The sequence below is a fragment of the Montipora foliosa genome, chromosome 6, assembly GCF_036669935.1.
Source record: "Montipora foliosa isolate CH-2021 chromosome 6, ASM3666993v2, whole genome shotgun sequence".
Taxonomy (NCBI): domain Eukaryota; kingdom Metazoa; phylum Cnidaria; class Anthozoa; order Scleractinia; family Acroporidae; genus Montipora; species Montipora foliosa.
The window spans coordinates 17,285,775-17,308,053 of record NC_090874.1 but is presented as its reverse complement, the minus strand read 5'-3'; the positions used below and the strand labels follow the sequence as shown (position 1 = coordinate 17,308,053).

The following is a 22,279-nucleotide window of genomic DNA, read 5'->3' as shown; positions in this document are numbered from 1 at the left end:
TAAATTACCCACAGAGGTCATGACCACTTCCCCTGAAGGGCGTATGGCAAAAGTCGTCCAATGATGATGGACTTTATTCAAGTGGGCAGGCAAGTGTATTTAGCCTTGGGGCACTAATAATTGGTGACTCTTAAATCAACTCATGTCAAATCACAGCTTGGTTTTTGAGGAGAGGGGAAGATCAGAGCAGAACCCGGAGAAGAACCTCCGTGGGAGCAGAGAAGACAACCAACAAACGCAACCCACATGTGAGGCCAAGTCTAGGATACGAACCCAGGCCACATTGGCTTGAGGCCGCGGAGTGTTCTCTCCACTGCGCCATGCCTGCTCCTCAACACTATCCAAACATTCGAAACGATCGTCTCCTATGGAGGTGGATCGCGACTCGAAACGGTGTTTGCCGCAGTGCTGATGCATTTAAAGTGGTGGCCTTCGGGGTAAATTGTTTATCAATTAACCAGGAACGATTGCAAAATATCATTAACATCATTAATAAATGTGAACAGGAGAATGATCGCTGCCACCTCATGATCTAGCTCTTGTCGCTGCCGATTCACTAACAAAAGCAACGAACGACATAGATCATCTTTTAGAACCAAAATCTCTTTGATATGTCTACGTTTGGAAAATACGCCATCAAGGGCCTTCGCCCCAGAAACAATTTTTGTTTTATCCTTCGCAGAGAGTCAATATCTTGGTGGCAATACTTTATTGAACCAATGAAAACTCCATGGCCACTCCTCTTGATGGGCGTATGGTAAAATAGTACAAAGAAGAATCTCAATTAGCATTCTTCTGCGTTTTGTAAAATGGATACAATAGCAGCTATGGATCATTGACTTGTCATGTAAAACATTATTAATATGAAAACTGGGGATGCTATAAGGGCGTGCAAAGTCTAAGTGATGCTCACTTCACTTGCGAAAGTCTCCGAATTCAGACAACACTAAACCGAATCATCTTCAACTTTTCACGTTGGGAAAAGAGATCAAACGTCCATCTGGATCCGACTTTGTGTAAAGGTATGCTAAACTGGTGCCGTTCTGACTTTCATTTCTTATGACTTGTTAATTAATTTTAAAAGTGTGTTTTCTCACGCTACTATGTTTGGAAGGAACACGCCTTATTATAAGCTGTGTTTTGAGAAATAACCTCACCAGCCGTCCATAGTAATACCCTAATAGATTCACACATTTAAATAATTGGCCATGGCAGAAGATATAAGTGCTGGTACAAACTTATGTTATACTAGGAGTTACTGATAGCAAGTGAATGCTGCGAGAGAACCCAAGAAATACGACAACAAAGACATTAAGCTTTGTTTGCATGGCCATAAATGCATGTACAAATGGTGTTGAAAAGTTACTTAAGAATAGTAGTAATCTCGGATTATTGAAGTGCGTTCGACAGCTGCTTTGGAAGCAAAGGAGAAGGGTTGAGAAAGACATCAAATCTTCTAGGACCGACGTTTGAGGATAGGAACATGTACGTCTTGAGATGGTTTAATAAGTGCCGAGTACTGTAACTCAATTGACAGGTTAGAAATACTTTACCCTTTGCTAGACTCCGAGTCATATTTAAGCTGGTGCGTTCTGTTTGGTTCAAGAAGGTAAGTTGCGGTTAAAATAACTGCGCAAATAAGCTGATAGAACCTGTGGTTGCTAGTAAAGTACTAAAAGGGAATCGAGTAAGACTGCCATCAAGGCTGACATGTTGATCATTTCCGAGCTTACTTAATTGTCTTTTTTCACAGCAAGTTAAAGCACGGAATTGCTGTGGTTATTAGTTCCACTTTTTGTCTGAATAGAGTACAATATTGACAGTGGTCAATATACTAACAGCTTGATTCAGTGCTCGTCTTCCCATTTTCACGAAAAACGTTTATTGAAGTTAATCCCTGTCAGGATACACAGCTAGCAGCCTAGCCTGCTTTAGTCACCCATGTGAACCGAAGAGCAAGGAGGAGAATGGGGACAGAACGAGAAAGATTCTCTAACCTACACCAACAAAGGGAAATTCGGATTCGTTGGTTGGCAGTGGCTGTCAAGTTTCTTTGACGATTTAATTACTTCTCGTCAGATTGTGACGCCAATCTATCTTCGATTTTTCTTGGGAGAAGATAAGCACGATATGGCTTTTGCGGTAGGCTTCGATCATTTATCCCTTCAGGTGAGTGTCATTGAACCCAAACAAAAGCAGCCACTTTTCGGTCGAAACTCTCCTATCGAGCAAGGATGTTATGGCTAAGTCATCTCTTCTGCAGAACGAGCTCTGTCTTCAGACTGATTTAATGACAGATGAGTCGTCCGTTCTAAACAAGAATTTCTCGTTGATAGGTGTAGACAAACGTCACACTGTCTAAACCTGTCAAAACAATCCAAAATTTATGCTGCAAATCCGGCAAAAATCTTAGGCCTCTCTTTTATGAGGTTTAATCGGGCTCCTTTGGAGTGTCAGTCATTAATTCTTACGGCGGATAGTTGAATGACCGATGCATGTACTGTAAATCTTCCCACGCCGTTAATTTAGTGATTTTTAGTGTTTATTTACAATAGCGATAAGAGGCGGAACCAGCTGTCATATCTTTTTTAGTCGTAGATACGCGAAGCGTATAAGCGACTATCGTTAGGGGTCAGAATATGCAAATTTGTCCCTCACGAAGATGTAAACTAATCGATAAGTCAATAAAGGGGGTAGTTTCTAAAGAAACTGTGGTGCTGCGTCGGTGGGGAAGTAGTACACAAAAATTTGGCTTTTAGCAACGGCGTTGATAATGTAAATTGACCACCGTACAGGGATTCTAAAAGCTGCCGTTTCGAGCGTTAGCCCTTTGTCAAAGCGAATCGAACAACTTAGTATGGGTTGTGTGTAGTTTTTTATAGTAGAGTAGGAGCTACGCTATTGGTGGTAACATGGCAACGTGAAAAACAGGAATACATCAGTTAAATGACAAGCGTTCGTTAATACCGTGGGGATTACAGGTGCCGATTTAGAAGATGAAGTCAGCATGTGTTACCGAGCCCGAGCCATTGCCCAGTGGAAGACTAAAGGCGCTATGTGTGTTGAAAATGAATGCGAAGAGACATTATAATTAGATCGTCGATCAGCTAAGTTCACGGGTCCAATCGTATTAGCAAAGTAGCACGTCGAGAGATTGCTGTCATTGCCGTGGACAGCGACAACTGAGTTCACGTGTGCAAACTATTTCTCTTTTAGTTTGTTATCATTATTTTATCATTCTATTGGTTATATTAAATACCTCTAAGGTATACTTGTAAGATATTTAAATGAAAAAGGCGCCTAAATGTAAAAGTCCGGATTAAAACCACTCGATAGGTTTCGATAGCTGTGTTTACAAAGTTGAGAAATATCCAGATGTTTTCGGTATCACCTTGTTGTAGTTGAACAGTGAAACATTCCTTTACGAAAAGAATCAAACAAGAATTTATTCTTTCCTAGCTAAATGGATATCCTATGGTAGTTCTTGGGCTTTTAACAACCTCGTAAAAAGTTGGTGTAGTCTGCCAATGTCCTTGGCCAAAACTTTCGGGTCCTTTTATCAGTTCCTGTACGGACAAATGGCCCATTTCTGAACTCAATTACTGCCCATACTGCATTTCGTCTCCTTGCATGGTTGCTCCGTTAGAGCAAAAGATATTTTATGATGGCAAGATATATATACTACACAAACCTTACTTCACAAAACCAACAGTATTCATAAATGACGGCCAATAAATTATTCCTTTGTGCTTGTGCTAATAAGACCAACTGGCCTCGTTTGCATGGACAGAATTTAAAGAAATGTTGCTTTAGAGCGAGGCTAGTTGGCGTCATTAGCAAGAAGACAAAAGAATAATTGATTGGCTGCCATTCATAAATAGGGTGTATAGATTTGGCAGTAAATGGTAGCCATGGAAATAGTATATTGCATAGTATATTGCATTACTTGTTACAAAGATATATATGCAATCTAACTTGCTTGTCATAAGACTGCTTCTGTAACATTTCTCTCAAACAGATCAAGATGGCCATTATAGTTTGGGGCTGGCTGGCGATTTCTTTTATCGTACCTTGCTTGTCAGACGTTTATCTACATGTCCCGCATGGATCCAACAATCGACTGAACGGAAATCTCGAAAACGTCAAGCAAGCTAACAGACTGTTTGATTCCCAGGTAAGATGATCGCGTCAATATATAGACATTACTACAATTATACTGATAGTTTCATTTGTCGCTTTTCAAGTTATCTTTGATTCACAATTCACGTTTTATCGGCTGTTGCAAGCAAGTATTGACTTTCCTTTGACTTAGCGGAGAAGGTATGCCACCAAAAGCAGAATTTCCTGTTTTCTTACATTGACTCGTAGAATAACGGCAAAGCTGGCTATAACGTCGGAGACGGATTGGATAGCATTGCCGGAGTGGGCAATATTCCTGAGACAAGACAACTGCCAATGGTAAGTCTCCTTTAAAAGCACCTGTTTCTCGTTTTACAGAACACCAACTTTGATCGTACTTTTGTCAAGAACTCCAACTGGGCGGTTTACTTGGGACCTTTTTGTCTTGGCAAACAATTTGAAACCTAGCGGGACGGAATGAGCAAACCCTAAATACTCCCCATGGTCACTTTCCTAAAACAAAAAATCACGCTAAATGGTTTTAGTTTTTTTCATAAACGGTTATTTTTTCTCATTTTTACGCCCAAGGGTCAACTTTTGTTGACGTTTTAGGACTAACGGTTAACCCCATTGAAAGCCTCCTGTATGCATCCTAGGGATACAGACATCATCATCACCATCTTCATCAACAACATAAACTTGTATTCATCTAATAAAAAAAAAGCAAGCAATTAAGTGAAATAAACGATAGAGTAGAGGTTGAGTAACTGAGTCAGACTAAATTTATAGATGAAGTACTGTAAGATGTTAATAGTTCCGCTCACTTGCGGCACCCTTATATGTTCATATCTTTCGCTCAATTGCAAATTTTGCTATCACTTTGTTGCCCAGATATATAAGCATTATCATATAAAATTTGTGTATTAAATATCTGTTAGGAGTTCTATATGAGTGGAATTGATCCTGAAGTTAAAACCGAATTAGACATCATGTGGACCAACCAGCATGGGACTGGACCAGAGACAGATGACAAGGTGGAAACGCAAATCATCTTACAGTACATGTGTCAACCGTTCCCTGAGGGAAGAGCGACCGTCAGTGTATATTCAGAGTTCGATTGGCATACTTTTCGTAACGGTCAATACCTCACACCTCAAGCCTTCTCAGAAACGAGCTCAGAAGATAGTTTTATCAAACAAGACAGAGGACTTCACGAGCCACTCAATTACTATCGCTCGATGTATCGCCGGGAGAGAAACAAAGGTGAGATATCGATGTTGTCGGTCAAATCCGGGCTCAGGTTGGATCCGTTTTTACCTACAATCAGTGGCAAAAGTAGTTGGGACGCTAGTGTCAGAATGGGCCTGAAAACCTCTCAGACGTCAGAAACTAAGCATAACTGTCAAAATACCACTGAAAACTTCAAAATAAGAGTCCCCCTTCCCCCCAATCAATGTTGAAATAGACAAGGAAATGCATGTCCACTATTGGCAACATTGTTCTCCGGGGGAGGGGGCAATTTTTCAAACTCAGTAAGAAAACCAACTTCAAATGGTGAGTGTCCCAAGACTTTTGCCACTGATTGTAGGTTAAATTGGTGATCCTTATTTAACCTAGGTTGAATATGCACTCTACCTAGTTTAATTAAAGCAACTGTCAACCCGGCTTCCAAAAAGGTTTAAGAATATCTATACCTTCCCCCAAGTATGATTTTATCGGTTTCCATATTCATACACTTATCAATTCAGTCTTAACATTACAACATAGTAAGGAAAAAAAAACATGCTCGTTTTAACGCAGCTTTTTTCATTATATACTTATTTATAAGTCAATTGATATCCATGTATAATAATCAAAACTAATCCTAACCTGACCCTAATTTTTCTCTAATAATAATAATAATAATAATAATAATAATAATAATAATAATAATAATAATAATAATAATAATAATAATAATTGTCGCGGCTAATCGCCCTCGCAAGTATAGCAACGACGCAGCTCAAGAAGGTCGAACCGAAAGCATACAAAGGCGCCTCTGGCAGCCGCTATTCGGTCCATGTGTGACCTTGGAGCACAGCTTACAGCCAGCTGGAATCAGCTGTATGCTGGTTTTTGCTGAGGGGGGAAAACCGGAGAACCCGGCGAAAAACCCTTGAAGCAGAGAAGAGAACCAACACAAACTCAACCCACTTATGGCGTCGGGTCCGGGAATCGAACCTTGGCCACACTGGCGGGAAGCGAGTGCTCTCACCACTGCGCCATCCCTGCTTCCCAAAGGCTCCAAATAAAATTAGTGCGTAGTCAACCTACTGTAGGTAAAATGAGGGTCACCCGTTTAACTTAGGTAAGAACGAGCCCGGATTTGACCGACAACATAAGCACTCTTTTTTATAGTTTTTTAAAATCTAATTTAAGCTACGCAACTGTTTTTAGAGAACCGCTTCATTGGCTAGTTGGAATGACGTTATGAAGTTTTAAATATTGCGGCATTGGGAATGAGAACTTAAAATAGCTTTGCGAAACGAAAGATAAAATGATTTTAAAAAGCTATGATGGTGCATGGGGATCCGTTCTCTTTCCTTATCCTCTCTTGTTTGCGATTTGCGCCTGAAATGTTTTAAACGTGTTTTTAAAATAGCTTAAAGTTGTTTGATGTATTGTGTTGGACTACTAACTGAATTGTTCTTCAATCTATCAAGGAATAAGCAAACCACATTTTAAGGTTAAAAAATTAATTGTCCGATAAGAGTCATGTCATTTGTAAATGTCAGTCATGCGGGAGAATTCAATTAGGAAGCTATTAGTGAAATATTGTTCATGAAGTCTGAGAGGTTTTCAGGTCGATCATTGCCTTAGCATCCCAATTACATTTGCCAGTGGTTGCTCTGTCTCCCTCTCTCTCTCCCTCCCTTACTCTTTCTCCCTCCCCCTCCCTCTCTCTTGTGAGACGTTGCTCGATATCTATAATAGCTAACAGGCAAGATATGAGTCAAAATCAAACATTTTTTCATTCTCGGCAAACCGCAAATCTCAGAATGACGTTTGCCGTTTATCTTAAACGTGACATTCTCTGTAACGTAACGTAATTCTCTGTAACGTGACATGTCTCTAAGCCAATTAACACACAACGTCTCCGTTCAGGACATAAATGTATAAATTAAACATAACAAACCAAGAAGGACATGGGAATCCTCATTTCTGAAAACGTCCATGGATTCTCGGTAGGGTACCGGTTGTTATCTCGCGAAGATGAGCTTCCACTGGTGAAATATATTTCTATATTCAACTCTACTACGAAAAGTATTCTCAGTTCTACTATTTTGGAATTTTCTGAACAAGGAGATTCTTCCTACCTCCCAAATTTCACCTTTCAAAATTGAAAATTAATTTTGTGCATCATTTGAGTCGTGCAACCCTTTCAAATATTGGTCTTTTGTCCAGCCAAACAATCAGAATCTCTCCCTCCTTTACAAACTCGGTTTAAAAAAATTCTCTCTAGACGTAAATTTCTTCACATATTGTCATTGAGACTTTATGTGGCCCCGTGCAGGATAATCTTTATTTTCGGAGCATAGTATTACAGCTGATTCATAACAACATTTAAGGCAATTACAACTTTACAGTTACTGTATAGCATTGAAACATATTTCTCACTTAGTACGATCGCTCTGATTGGGCAATTTTGCGATCCGAATTGGACGGCCCGCTTGAACCCATTGCGTGCTTCCCCTTCGATTTTATTGCCCAAAAATGTATATGCCCTAAATATCTTCCTAACCTGGTTTTCTCGGGCCGGCTTCTTTTCTTTTCTACATATAGTTAGATTTATAGCCAACCTTCTTCGCCCTGTTGCTATAAATTCTGTTACTGAGATGATAATTCAGCGGAATCTCATCTTCAAGCGCCAACGGCCAAACTGCCAAGATGTAGAGTTGACGCTGAACCTACCAATCAGCATCTTGGGTTCCCGCGGTCCATTCGAACTTGACTTCGCCGATAGAAAGCGATGGAATCTGCACTAATCCTTTTTACTAAAAACCTCTAAAAAGATGCCATAATAGTATTCGAAAATCTACATCAACGGCTAGACAGGCAGCGTGGCCCAGTGGTTAGGCCTTTGGGTTTGCGTGCGACTGCTCCGGGTTCGAATCCCGTTCTGACCTCTGGTTACGATTTGTTTCCGGTTGTCCCGGATTCAATTCTACCACGTTTTTTAAATAGCCAACCCGGTTGCCTGCTGCCAGTTGGGGTTCTTAATCATGTTTCTGTTAAGTTTGAGTCGTTACTTTCACATTGTTAACAGTGGTGGAGTGCCTGTAAACTAGCTTGTTGGCTAAGTGCACTTCCACCCGCTATAAACAAAGCATTTACATTTACATTTTTTGCACAAGTATAGGATCATGAAATAGCCGAGAATACATTTGTACACAGATACAAAATGCAAATAAAATCTATGAATGAAATATTGTAGCCTACGAACGCATAGACGTATTTTTCGGGGGAGAGAAACGACCCCCAGAAATTCGTCTGCGTTCGAAGGCTAGAAATATTGAGGAAGCTTAAACGCCCCTTAAATTAACGCTGTTCCAAAGATTGAAACGCTATTTCAAAGATTGAACAAGACCGAAAATTGCGAGAAGCTAAGCCGCCAATTGTGAACCAACAGTGCCTTGTTTACAAATTTGAATGTGACCTGTGCGATGCAGGTTATGTTGGTTTCACACGCCGCCGTCTGCACCAACGTGTTAAAGAACACAACAACTCTTCGCCACAAACATTCTTAGGCTCCAAAAGATCTTACAAAGAATTTTAGTGTTTTAACGAAGTGCACGAACAAATTTCGCTGCCCCGTCGATGAGATGTTTTCTATTCATGAGTTGACCTACTCTCAATGTGCAATCGTTTACACCTGCAAATCCTTTTATACTTATATATATATATATATATATGGATTTGAACCCACGTCCCCCCATTACTAGTCGGGTGTGATCACCACTACACCACCAGGACAACCATGCTGGCAACACAGCCATCGAAGATGTGATTTACGTGGTTTAAGGCGTGGGCCTCCCGGGAAATTTTCTTTCGAGGTGACAAAGTAGGGGAGCCTATAACTTCACTTGAAACCCAACCAAGGATCAACTTAATGATGCACGACCGTAGTCAACTTAGCGGATGGCAAGGAAGGATCCTAGAAGGATACAGGCTGATTTTAATTTTTAGAGAGAGTGTAGGAGAGAAACCCTGACAATGCACACCCCAAATAATCATATTTTTAACTGAATAAATGTGTGAAAGAACCACGTAAATCACATCTTCGATGGCTGTGTTGCCAGCATGGTTGTCCTGGTGGTGTAGTGGTGATCACACCCGACTAGTAATGGGGGGACGTGGGTTCAAATCCCGCTCAGGGCAAATTTTTTTTCACACATTTATTCAGTTAAAAATATGATTATTTGGGGTGTGCATTGTCAGGGTTTCTCTCCTACACTCTCTCTCTCTCTCTCGATATATATATATATATATATATATATATATATATATATATATATATATATAAATTTTTTCCTCTTAAAATTTTTTCCTCTTAAAATATTTATTCCGCTCTGCTTCAACGTATTGAGCACTGTTCCACGAGAAAATCGACTTACAGACTCCCTATATATATATATATATATATATATATATATATGACTTCAGTTGAGTTCCACACTGATAAATCCAGAATAGTGCTCAACAATAATGGAGCGGTAATAACAATGTTTTTCTACTCAATATAGTTTCATATGGACTTTAACTGATGAGTGGTCCAACTCCTTGTTGGTCTACGAAACAGACCTGTATTAAAGTCCATATGAAACTATATTGAGTAGAAAAACATTGTTATGTATTTATATGTATATATATATCTTCACTGTTTCAATTTTACCGTACGAAGTACGGTCGAAACGTCGTCGTTTACCCTTGTTTTTTATCGTTAAACGTTTTAAGAAACCCTTACTTATAAGATATCGATATTCCAAAGAAAGCTGACTATCGAATTGATCATAATGGTTGGTCCTTTTAGTAGGAATGCAAAACGTTGATTTAAACCACAATCTTTTTTGTTTATATGTTATAGGTTTGTGTACCCCTGATCAAACCAATGCACGAAAAAAATTAGCAGGTGACAAAGCGATCTACACTCGACAAAATCCTGGTGGAGCAAGGAATGGACTGGAGGTGCCCGAGGAGCGTGATTACTATCCCTACTGGGGCCCCTCGCCTTGGAAGGACATCGCTATCTTGGTCAGCGACAAAAAGACAAAGAAGCTGATGAAAGATTATGTCAATAGCCCACATTACGGCGAAAAATGTGAGTGAGTAGTGAACTTCAAGACGTATCTAATTGGAGCACCGTTGGCTCTATAACCCATCTATTCACGAGTAGCACACATATGATCTATTTACAGAAGTTAAATCCTCTTACATGGGCTGAATACATAAATGAGTAACTCGTATTGATCATCGGTTCAGTCTTCGTCCCAGTTTAAACGTCGAACTTTTTTTGCGGCGAATCAAATCATGAGAATTTCGACGTTTGAATCAATTAAATTCGACGAATTTGATTTGGGTCGACCCAACTATTCAATTCGACCTGCTCAGTCGGATAAAGCGGCAAAGTGCGATTCTGGATGCAGAAGTCGAACTTCTCATGCGCCGAATCTAATACATAAATTCTTTTCATACTTCAAGGCTTGCGCTTTTTTATGACAATAATCTACTGTCCTCGTGTAATCTCTTGTAACGGAAACTGCTACTAAGAAGCTGTGGTGGGACACAAGACCGATGATCTCTAACCCTAATTCTTCTCTTCTTCCACTCCCCCTCTCTTTCCCCTCCCGCTTCCCCCTCCAACTAAATAATCCCCGTCATACGATGGGCTAATAAAGGTAGTGTTCTTGCACGTTGTTAATTATTCGGATAAATCATATGTAATTTTTTGTGCATTTATGTTCTTCATCAGACTTGTGTATTATGCCAAACAAACTGGCAGGGAATAAAGATTGTCCAAAGAAGCTTGGGAATCAACTAGCCGAGAAATGCGTAGCTCTTTACATTAACAAAACCGAGTGTACGGAAAAAGGTGGAAAGTGGACAAAGTTTGTCACAAATTACATTGAGAGAACCGCAGGCGTCTTGAGTACTTGTCATGGTCAAGGGAACATGAAGCTTAAGTATGGAAAGCCCTATCAACCGCATAAAGTGTCACAGGGAGCCGAGGAACTCGATCAGTATCTCCTTCTTCAAGAACCACCTGAGGTGCACTTTGCACCTTCTACTGTCGTTAATCACAACGGAATGAACATGGAAGGAAAATTTTCGTCGTTCAAGTGGAAAGTTCCGGCTTTCCCAAGTAACGTCACCCAGCGATGCGTATTACGTATTAGGTGAAAAATCGTTACTTGTATGTTTCTCAGTCTCCTCCCAATTTAGGAAACATAGAGGATATTACATGACCGCGCGGGGATACTTCGATCATTCGCGAGAGATACTTTCAGAACTCGAAGATAAAATTCGTTTCTCCAAGCGGCCATGTAATGTTCTGTTTATTTTATAGATACTGATGGAATTTCCTCATAAAACACTACTTTTTAATAGTGCAATTAAAGTGTGCGGGTGTGCCTGAGCGGGAAGCTCTCTTGTAATTGGTGTAACCATGGCGACACCAATATCCTCACACATGAGAGATAAAAATAGTATCTTCACTCCCCGCGATGAAACTATGATTTTTTAGTAAAAGAAAAAATTCATTCTGGTATTTCATCAGTATCTATGTAATAAATGGTAAGGAAGCCATGCCCCAGGAGACTATAAATAACTAATAAATACAAAGAAAAGAAAGGAATTATATCTGTAAAAAAAAATCCATATCGAACAGATAGTGAAACAATATGACAGGCAAGTCAAAAAGACAAGCTAAGTGAAAAACGTTCTTCGCTGTCTTTAAAAGTTCACACAGACACAGACACGGACACTTTTTTTAATTAGTGGACGATTTCAGTTTATTATGCCAGTTGAAGCTTAATAAGGCTTTTACGCATTAGACAACCATTTGTGGATGATCGAGAATTGAAATCTGCTTAGGAAGAAATGGGGCGGATCGGGCATAAGTGCCCCTTCTTCTCATAGGGGATTTAACCTTTTTCCTCTTATCTTTTACGAAGTCATAAGTCACTTATCCTTACTGCTGACGCGCACGTAATATAGTTCCTTACTTATTAATTCAGTTAATTGGCCACAACATCGAAATTTTAAACGGGGGAAGAGTGGAGAAATTAGTAGCAATATGAGCGATAGACTAAGGGAATAAGGAGAGAATGGAATTGCAATGGTATCCGGTAGGGTTGACTGTATCACCTTGAATTCATCTTAACGTTAAATTTATATTATCTATGTAGGTACAACATCACGACTGATGACTTTCCACGTGAATTCACAGCCAAAGACAATGACAAGTAAGTCACTTTCAACCAAAGTTCAGTGAAGTAAACCATTGAACAACTTAAAATGCACAAATAATCATCAAAATTTACATATCCTGCAGGGTTAAGAACGACCCGAAAACAAAGGCTGTTGATGGAAACACTGACCTCCAGCTCGCTTTGGACACTACCCAGCTGGGTCGAACATTCCAGGACAGATCTCACGTATTCGTCATTAAATCACGGCATCATCTTAAAAAGGAATTCCAGCACCTTGATATTAAATATATTATCGGTATGGGAAAGAGAGGAAATATCGTGCAAGCTTATCCCGCCATGGAATATCGCTTCTTCCCTGAAGAAGTAACGGTGACAACAAATACAATCATATGTTTTGCGTGGTCTGGTAAGCTTGACTTCCTTGCGTTTAAAAGTAGATAACAGCCCACCTTAGGTGAAAAGGGGCATGTCTGTGAAACTCACCATCGTATCCAATAAACTTTGAGATATGTATAAGCGTTTCGGAATGGCTTTGAAATGAGACTTTATACGGGTAACCCAGCGTTAATTTACCACAGTCATACCAACAGATTGGGAAGTATATTGGCAAAAACAGAACGCAAGCTCATAAAATTAAAGGTCCACAGATGGAAAATGAATTAAAGAAACATCGCTTGTCGCTTCGGTGTTTTCCCCCCGCTATGGGAAAGCAAAGGGAAATATCAGTGTAAACTAATTTTAGCCACAAGCGCCACAAGACGTGCGAGCATAGGTAACTATTTTTAATTTTGCGGGCTCTCATTGGATAAAACTGATCACGTGATACAAATCGGACGATAGTTATCAGAGAATATCCGTCGTCCGATTTGATATCCGTCCTCTGATTTTATTTCTACGAAAGAAAATCAGGAAACGAGCAAACGTTCAAGCGATACGTTTGATTGGTCATGAAAGACACAAAAATTCTTTTTGCAGAAGACAGTGATGGAGAGCTGGCTTTTTTCCCCTTTTGGATCTAAGTGCGTTCTTCTTGAGAAATTAATCGCAGGGTTATAAAATAAATAAACCCCTTTCCGGCTCGCTATTGTATCGGAGGATAATGCCCCCGGCTAACTGTTCATTTTTCGGACAATCTTTAAGCCTTGGGCTTTATCCTCCGCAAGGGGTTTATTTACTAATTATTAAAAACTGGATCATTTGATAATGCAATTCGAGAGTTTTGATTGGCTAAGCCATCATGGGTTATGAGCCATTATACCATGATCTACAAACACGGCAAGCATACACGTGATTTTTTCGGCCTTTTTATTTTTATTATAGTCTAGTTTTCTATATTTTGGGGTCGTTTTTAATAAAACAATTATTCCACTCGCGCTTGTTGGATATGAGATGATTATAGCCAACTCGGCGCTACGCGCCTCGTTGGCTATCTATCATCTCATATCCAACGCGCGCTCGTGGAATAATTGTTAATTATTATTTCGTGGTGCGTACTCAACTTATATCCTACGATAAACGCAAATTTGTGTGTCGCGGAGACAAATGGTAGTTATACCTCAAGTAATATCTACATTTTTCCAGCACTCGGCAAAGTCCTTTTTGACTTATGGTTGTTTCTGCCTAGGTGGCCTCATACACTTTTAGGACACCACTGCCAAGCCGGCACTTATGCTGGAGAGAATAGAACAGCCACAACCCCGGGGGCTTCATCTCCTTCTCTTCTCGTATATTGTTGGGGTTTTTAACGTCCCACCGTGGAACTTATTAGCCTCCTTCGCGACCTAAAAACGGCTGCGATGAGGCCAGGAACTTATGAACATGGAAGATATTTGTGAGACGGGGCCTACGGTTTAAGGTCCTCATCCGAGGAGACTAGAAAGTCTAACCATTTGCAGATAAAATTGCAAAGGCAGCACTTTCTCCTCAGTTATTCGGCCGGAATTCGAACCCGCGACCTCCCGCATGACAGCCCGATGCTCAACCAACTACTGATCCACAGGTGTGCGGTTAACTTTAACTTTTATTTTGTACTACAGCAGAGAATATTGTAAAATTCGTAGTGGTTTGATTACCAAAGAGATTAATTATAACATGCGCATTCTAAAGCCAACAATCTCGTCTGCAAGACTTGATATCAACTTACACGATTCTTGTATTTTTAACTTAATCTTTTCCTTTCTTTTAGGTTCAAACAACAACCCGGCAAACAACGCTGGCGAAGGGAAAGCCCGTAAGTAATTCTACATGACATTTTTAGTCGAACCCTGCTAACTCAAACAAAATCCGATTTCCCTTGCATTTGAACCCATTATTTTAGTCATTTACAATTAGCTAACTCAACATCGGTTTACTAGAACTGCCCGTTAAGTAGAATTAATTTTACATTCCCTTCCCCTGGTAACTCGAACTAAGCAAAGACGTCAGTCGGTAAACGTCCAAGTGTCAGAACATAGCTGAACGATATGTCCCAATATATTTAATCGCGATTGATACGGAAGCCGACGAAAGGCCAATAAACTTTTGTTGTCCCAAAAGCACAAAATTTTAAAAAAAGACACATTGCAACAGGATTTCTAAGATCGAATGAAAGAAAGAGTGGTCCTCTCTGGTTCATCTTCGACGTATTAGTATGCGACCCTATACTAAAAAGATAAATCGAGTCCCGTGAGTGACCAAAAAATTGGGTTGTCTTTTCCTTTAGTATGTTTATTTCAAGTCCCAAAATCACTGCGTTAAATTGGTGATAATCCCCATACTTTACAATGGTACGCTGGTTACGCTCAATTTTCTCCACTCTCTCGAGTCCGGTCTTCATTCAGGAGGGTGGGCTCCTTTCCCGAAAAAGAGGTTGGTATTCACGAGCCCATAGGATGGTCTCATGAAGATGGTTCAAATGGCAACATGAAATTGTGAGGAAATGTCCAAACTCAACGATTGTCCCTCTAAAATTACTTCTGCACCTAATTTTCTTCGCGCGGCAAGAATACGGGAAAATATGTTTTTGGAAACTTTTCCCTGGCATACATAAAAGTGGGATCGGAGGCCTTACCTTTGGGCAGAGTAATTTAACTTGCTGTGACCGAGATTCCCAAAAAGCCTCTATGTTTTACACTTATTTCTCTCCTGTCATTTTAATTTCAGAAACGGATCGCACCAATATCTGCTGGATAAAGGAAGGATGCAGCTCTCTCAAACCAGCGACTTGTCAAAAAATCCCTCTTGAAGTCATTGATCAAAGCACTAGATTTGACGAGGACTCGCTGAATCTTTATCTGAACAAGGGATGTTACCAGGGTCCACGATTACAGGCTCAGCTTGATAACGCCCCAGCCTCCTGTAACCCTCCCTGTTTCCGCATCACGAAGCCTGGGGAGTACTGTTATATGGGCACGCGCAATAACAACTTCTCCAATCGACGCCATGTTGGTAAAATCACTGTCACCGCCGAGACCTCGGCTGCGCCTTCTGCAAAAAGACATTTTCACTCTGGTTTCAAGTTTAACTAAGGCGTCATTGACGGAAAAATGAATATGACTGCAGTATATCTTACTCAACCAGTACAGAGTAGAATGAAATGTTCTCTAGAAACTAACGGTTAGACGGCTTCCAAAAGTTTTCATTGTCTGCCGGTATTATCCTTCTTATCTTGCATGTTGTGTTTTCCGGTTAGGACTTCAAATAATCACTTATTTTTATAAGTGATCAGTGCGAAAGCAAGAACTTCATTTTTTTTTCTGCCGATTATTTTCTCTGATTATTTTTTTTCATTAGATGAAGCTTGGCTCTTTGAATTTGTAGTGCTGTAATGACGATTATTAGAAACACTCTGTTAGAGTACTTCGTTTGAATTTTCGGTGTCCTTCCGCAAAATTTTGAAAAATCTCTTTTCTGTATCAGTAAGATTTAATAAAAGAGGCCGTCACCAACCCAGGGTACGGTGGTCAATTTACATTATCAACTCCCGTTGATCAAACCAAATGTTTGGGCTAAGAAACAGACACCGTACCAGCCTCGACTGAAAAGAGCAAGAAAAAGAGTGAAAGAGAGCCAGTGTTTGAGACTTACTTCTACCCACTTCCCAGCCATTGCCTTCTTACTTTTTTCTAGTATGTCCCTGAACCTCAGTTTAAATGGTTGAGAAAATGGCGCTTTATGATTTTTTGAAATTTTTTTGAAATAACAATCAACTCGTACTCGTTGAATCGTTCTTTCAGAGTATTTTCTAAAGTCACCACAGTAGTGATGAACAATGCGCAAAATTGGACAGGGATTTTTTATCGTGAACCGCTCATGCGCCGACCGAGGAAATGGAAGACTAGTTTCCAGTCCATTCTCAGTCGCAGAGATTCGATAAAAGCAGGCTCCTCCGAACTTTCGAAAAGGATGTGAATTGTCTCAACCTATTACCGAGTGATAAATTGCATGACTTAAGCATACTTTCATAATACCACTACTAAGGGAAAAAATTATGATCTAGAGTCGAATCGTGCTGAGGGAATCGTTTAATTTGAGTTTTATGCAAAGGAAAAAAAGAAAAGAGGCAAAAAAGAGAAAGACGTTGGCCAGCATTGTGAATTTCACAAATGTTGAAGAGTGGAACTCATTGTAACATGGGCTCTTGGGAGCTTGGCCATTTTTGGACTGGTCAATTTCTGTCTCAAAAAACAGCAAGAGTAAACCCCGCCCCTCTTCAACGAGGCTCACCAACTGACTTCGACTATTGTCGGCCTATTAAGGCATTGTCCTGTGTTTTGAATTTCTTGGATTCTTCCTTTTACACAAACTTATCTCGCCAGGTTGGTCTTACAGAACAGCATCAAATCCGCCTACGCCAAGTTTGCTATAACAAGCGTAGTGACCGTAGTGCTAGCTTTGCTCAGGGAAATAGATTCATGAAAGTTTGCAATTAATAATGCCCTCAAGACTGTTTGCTTTTTTTCTTGACCTGTGAAAAGCATTTGATGTCATTGAGCACCATATCTCGCCAAATTTGAAGCTCGTGAGGTAAAAGAGAAAGCCGAATTCTGTTGCTTTTAAAAACCGTTACACTTATAAGGTGTGTAATTATTACACACTTTCTGTGTTTCCTTACACCAAGAGAAAATGAGGGGACAGAGAGGGAGGTTCCCGGTCCAGCCCTTGGGATATGTCATGTCCACGAAAGTTATTTTTAGACGAGCGGAAGTCTTCCGAGACGTCCGCATGCTGGCCTACCTCGGTCCGATGCTTGAAAGAAAATAAATATTCATCAGCCTTCCACGTGCGCCGTCATTTTCTCTTTTCACTAAGAACCTAGGAGCGAGGCAGGACTGCATGCGGACGTCTCGAAAGACAGACTTCAACTAGAACAAAGACTTCCGCTCGTCTAAAAATAACTTTCGTGGACATGACATATCCCGGCCAACGCCCTGAGCCTCCGTCTCTGTCCCCTCATTTTCTCTTGCTTACACACATTGGTGTGTTTCGTAAACCGTGAAATAAAACAGTGAAAAGGTATGTCACCACTACACACCTTGGTATGTTAGGGAACTCAGGTGTGTTATAAAAACACAACTTATTTTAGAGTGCATTATGGGTATTGCATGATGCAGTATTCCATAATGCATTATACAATACCACCCAAAATATCTGAAAACAAAAAAAGTAATAAATAATAATTGAGGAATTCTGCTTTTAGGCTTGCCTTCATGTGTATATGTAACATTTTGCGCTTTTAGGGGGTAGTTCAAACGCCATCACCTTGATTTGCATAATACGTCACCAACATGTTACGGAGCTTTAGCCATTATTATTAATCATTATATTGGGCTGTACGCGGGATGCCAATCGCAAAAAATAGTCCGAAGCAGATATATAATAATATTCAAGTTTACTGTATTCTTCTTTAAAACGTTGCTCTGTGCGATCAACAAAGCACAAACCCGCTTCACAAGCGACACACGCAGATCAAGGACTACAAATGGATTGATGGTAAGTTCTTTTCAGCTTACAGTTCGTCTTAATGGGTCTGACTATTTTCATTTTACAATATGTTTATATCTTCTCTTAGAGAGCTCGTTTTGCATTTAATGTGAGATGATATCGTACCCGATTTAATCACTTTTCATCGATTTAACCATTAAGTATATATAATTTTCAATCCACACGTTTTAAGCTCGTTCCTGACGATGTCAGGTAGAGCTGGGTGACAAAAATCGGATTCCTTCTTCATGTGTATTTACAAATTACTTTCTCTCAAATTCAATATTCCATTTTATTTATATTGCTTTGATTGCACTGCCTCTAAACATCTCTAAATATTAATTCCCCTTTAAATAAAACAAGATTTGTTTCAGTATGTTATAATTAAGGACAAAAAACTCTTTAAGATCCTTTTTACGTAGGCTAAATTTTGCATTAAGAAATTATTTGACTGGGCCAATTTGTTAGACTAATTGAATTGATCAGGCATCGACAACTCACCAATCATTCTTGTCACTTATTCTCAAAGACACTCAAGCAAATACAATCACGGTTTTAAATTCCTGTGCCGTGAAGGTGTTGTCAAATGAGAAACAATGCAGCCTTCGGGCTGAAAAATCATTATTGTTAGTATTGTTAATGTCGTAATCAGCGTTACTGATGTACAAGCTATAGCTAGTCATAGAAATCTAATCTATGTCACTACTCAGCTCGTTCAATTTAGTTTGTTTCCATTCTGAGTAGGTTTATTTATATGTTGTAATTATCTCTATTTTCGGCTCTGGCAAATAGAATTGTTGTCTTTGTAGAACAGAAGCCTGTGACGGAAAAACCGGAGTTCCTCAGTAGAGAAAAACATCTGTGGCCGGTTGCTCCAAGGCTGGTTAGCGCTAACCGCTAGTTAAGAGCCTATCAAAACCAATAGGTTTCCATGGTATTTAACGGTGGTTAGTGACATATTTAATCCACACTGACTTGGGTCAGAATGGTGGGAGGCGATTTGCTCTATTTTGTTACAGAAGTCTCAAATTAAATCCCTCAGTCAGTAGTATATTTAGATAACGCAATATATCCATGCAGTGAAATAGGACAATCACATGACTTTTGGAGGGCATATAATAGTTTATTTGTGGCCCAAGTAGCATCATTTGCGCCCGAGCGGAGCGGCATGTTCTTTTGTTGAACGGTGTTGACAAAAGTTACATTATTAGATTCAACAAAGCTGTATTCAGTCCCAGGCCACAGCCGCGGTTGTTACTATGGATTAGCGCGCACGGGCATACCCAACAATGTTGAAAGTTCTGACCGGAACTATCGTGACTGCCTAGCGTTACAACCGGATGTCACATTTAGTATTCAGATGATTGACAAGTGAAATAAGAGACAGAGAAGTATTGTGAAATAGGAAGGTTTTTGAGGAGACACAACGCAAACCACACGAGGATCGTGAGACCAGTTATTTTGTACTTTTTGTTTCATTTTCGTTATTAAACCCGGGAATTGTCTGTACATCGTGAGTGCTTTTGTGTGCCGTACAACTTCGGGACAGTTCAACTTCATTCAACTTTCGTGATTACAAAAGAAATGTTGAATGGTGAAGCAATGTTTAAACCCGGGGGGGGGGGGGATACTCGATGTATCCCTGGTTGGGGAGGTGCGGCACGGCCCCTCATACCCTGACCCTGTTTAAGACAAATATCGCTGATTTTCCTACCCATTTAAACGCCATTTTAAGACAGAATTCCCATTTTTGATACCCTGTTTAAGACATTTAACCCAGTTTAAGACAAAAATTGATAAATCGATACCCTGATTAAGACAAAAAATGATAAATTCGATACCCTGTTGAAGACAAAAATCCCGAAAAACATACCCTGGCTGGCCGCACGTCCTCATTAAGCCCTTATAAGGTAGTACCCCCCCCCCCCCCGGGGTTTAAACGATTTAAACTCGTTCAACATCAATTCAACATCGGTTCAAGATGTAACAGTTTCAATACGGTTGGAAGGGGCAGCGTAAACAAAATCGAACCGATTTTGAAGCAAGAGTTGACTCCCTTTGCCCGAGCCCTTAGAGCACGGTATCCCTCCAGACGATGTTACTTCACCAATTTCATTGATAATATAACTAATAGAATATTCCGTAGTCCTCCAGAGTAACTTGATTCAAGATTTCAAGAAACAGTTCTATCAGTCACTCAATTGGTCGTTTTTCCCATTTCAGGCATTTCAGGCATTTGATGCTCAAGATGATCAGATCCCGAGCACTGACAGCATGCATTTCTTTAGGTGTACTGTTGCTCTACGTTATCCAGAACACAATTATCCTCTTTGTTCCGACGTCAACTTTTTCACGAAATCTATATAAGGATCTTATCCTTGGCACAAATGATAACGGTACGTAAAGTAATTTTTTTATAGGGTAATCTTTGTTTACATTTTTTGTTGCATTAAGCACATATAAGCCCATCATTTTATATTTATCAGTCAAAAAGTCAGTATCGAATACTGAAAGTGCATTGCAGGATGAGCTATCTCTGAAACTTTGAGCGCAATTTACCAGATAATCTCTGAGTAATAACGCTTTGAAAATTCGAATTTTTACAAGGAATTTATGAGCTTATTAGCGCGTTTACCACTCAAGAATTGATCAGTTTTTGATGACTAATAACTCGCTCGTTAACAAAGCCAAAGGCTTAAAACTGGAATTTAATTAAGTTTAACACGTTCTTTTACGTTTGAAAGCTAATTTGTGAATATCATGATGACTTCTATTAGCAAACCCGTGTGTTACTGAGACAAAAAGTAAACAATGACGTCAGTAAAGATTCGCCTATATTGCATAATTTAGCAATTGCTGGTTTTCACTCACGTGATCAACAGCCATGTTTTTCAACGAAAACAAAAGGAAGCGTTTGCATAATAATAGAGTTACATTCCCGGAGGATTTGGTCGGGGCACCAACATGGCCGCCTTTTCTTTGTTTAGGGGCACCAACATGGCGGTCGTGACGTCATGTGAAAACCGAGAATTATTGAATGAGGCTGAGTAGGATATGAAGAATTCTGCAGGTCGAGGAGGGTGTTATCCACCAAGGCCGAAGGCCGAGGTAGATAACATCCTCCGAGATGTACACAGCTTTTTTCGGTCAACGGTTCAATGATTTGCAGCGGGCTGCACTTTTGACGTAATTTTGACGTCATCGGTTCAATAATCTGCAGCGGGCTGCACTTTTGACGTCATTGATTCAATATGACGAAGTTTCTTTCCAAATTTGGTGAACAACAGCTGGTTATGTTGAATTATGCGTGTGGTTTTAACCAATCAGAAACGGGGAAATATTTTTAATGAATAATAATAACAATTATTCCATGAGCGCGCGTTGGATATGAGATGTTAAATAGCCAACGAGGCGCGTAGCGCCGAGTTGGCTATAACCAGACTCATATCCAATAATAGAGAATGGAATAATTGTTTTATTAATTAAACTTTGAAAGTTTGGAAGTACGAAATACGAGAGAAAAAAGCGAGAAAATCCGAGCGAAATCGAGAAAACGTGATGAAGATGCGATGTTGTGTAAAACCTTGTGGTCAGACAGACGTAGGCTCGTCACAAAACCATTTCTTGTCTTTCGCGTACTTATAAACGTCGGAATTGTTCCAAAATTTCCACAAAAAAGTTTTTCTTTTTTGGCTTTATTCAAAGAGAAATTTCGCTTTCCGGCGAAAACA

At 39.9% G+C, this 22,279-nt stretch overlaps 2 protein-coding genes across 4 annotated transcripts in view; both read left to right on the top strand.

Moving 5' to 3' along the window:
- The first annotated feature begins 1,441 nt into the window (after positions 1 to 1,441).
- On the top strand, positions 1,442 to 16,093 carry LOC138005104 (protein DD3-3-like). Its single transcript, XM_068851386.1, has 10 exons — positions 1,442 to 1,537; positions 4,019 to 4,174; positions 4,369 to 4,458; positions 5,058 to 5,382; positions 10,244 to 10,477; positions 11,129 to 11,552; positions 12,564 to 12,620; positions 12,710 to 12,993; positions 14,773 to 14,817; positions 15,729 to 16,093. The coding sequence occupies exons 2-10, from the start codon at positions 4,025 to 4,027 to the stop codon at positions 16,091 to 16,093; spliced, it is 1,974 nt and encodes a 657-aa protein (XP_068707487.1). The 5' UTR covers positions 1,442 to 1,537; positions 4,019 to 4,024.
- A 2,321-nt stretch (positions 16,094 to 18,414) lies between these two features.
- LOC138008769 (uncharacterized) overlaps positions 18,415 to 22,279 on the top strand; it is a 9,411-nt gene continuing 5,546 nt past the window's right edge. For 2 of the 3 annotated variants that reach the window (XM_068856070.1, XM_068856068.1), the window contains exons 1-2: positions 18,415 to 18,557; positions 20,772 to 20,944. In XM_068856070.1, the coding sequence (XP_068712171.1) occupies positions 20,936 to 20,944 (9 nt within the window). In that variant the 5' untranslated portion in view covers positions 18,415 to 18,557; positions 20,772 to 20,935. The remainder of the gene's footprint in view (positions 18,558 to 20,771; positions 20,945 to 22,279) is intronic. The other variant, XM_068856069.1, reaches the window with a different exon arrangement.

Excerpts from the sequence above, each read along its gene's own strand:
- LOC138005104 (XM_068851386.1), top strand. The coding sequence starts at position 4,025 with ATGGCCATTATAGTTTGGGGCTGGCTGGCGATTTCTTTTATCGTACCT. Across the intron at positions 4,175-4,368 it reads ACAGACTGTTTGATTCCCAG|AATAACGGCAAAGCTGGCTA; the intron begins GTAAGATGATCG and ends ATTGACTCGTAG. Across the intron at positions 10,478-11,128 it reads CCCACATTACGGCGAAAAAT|ACTTGTGTATTATGCCAAAC; the intron begins GTGAGTGAGTAG and ends GTTCTTCATCAG.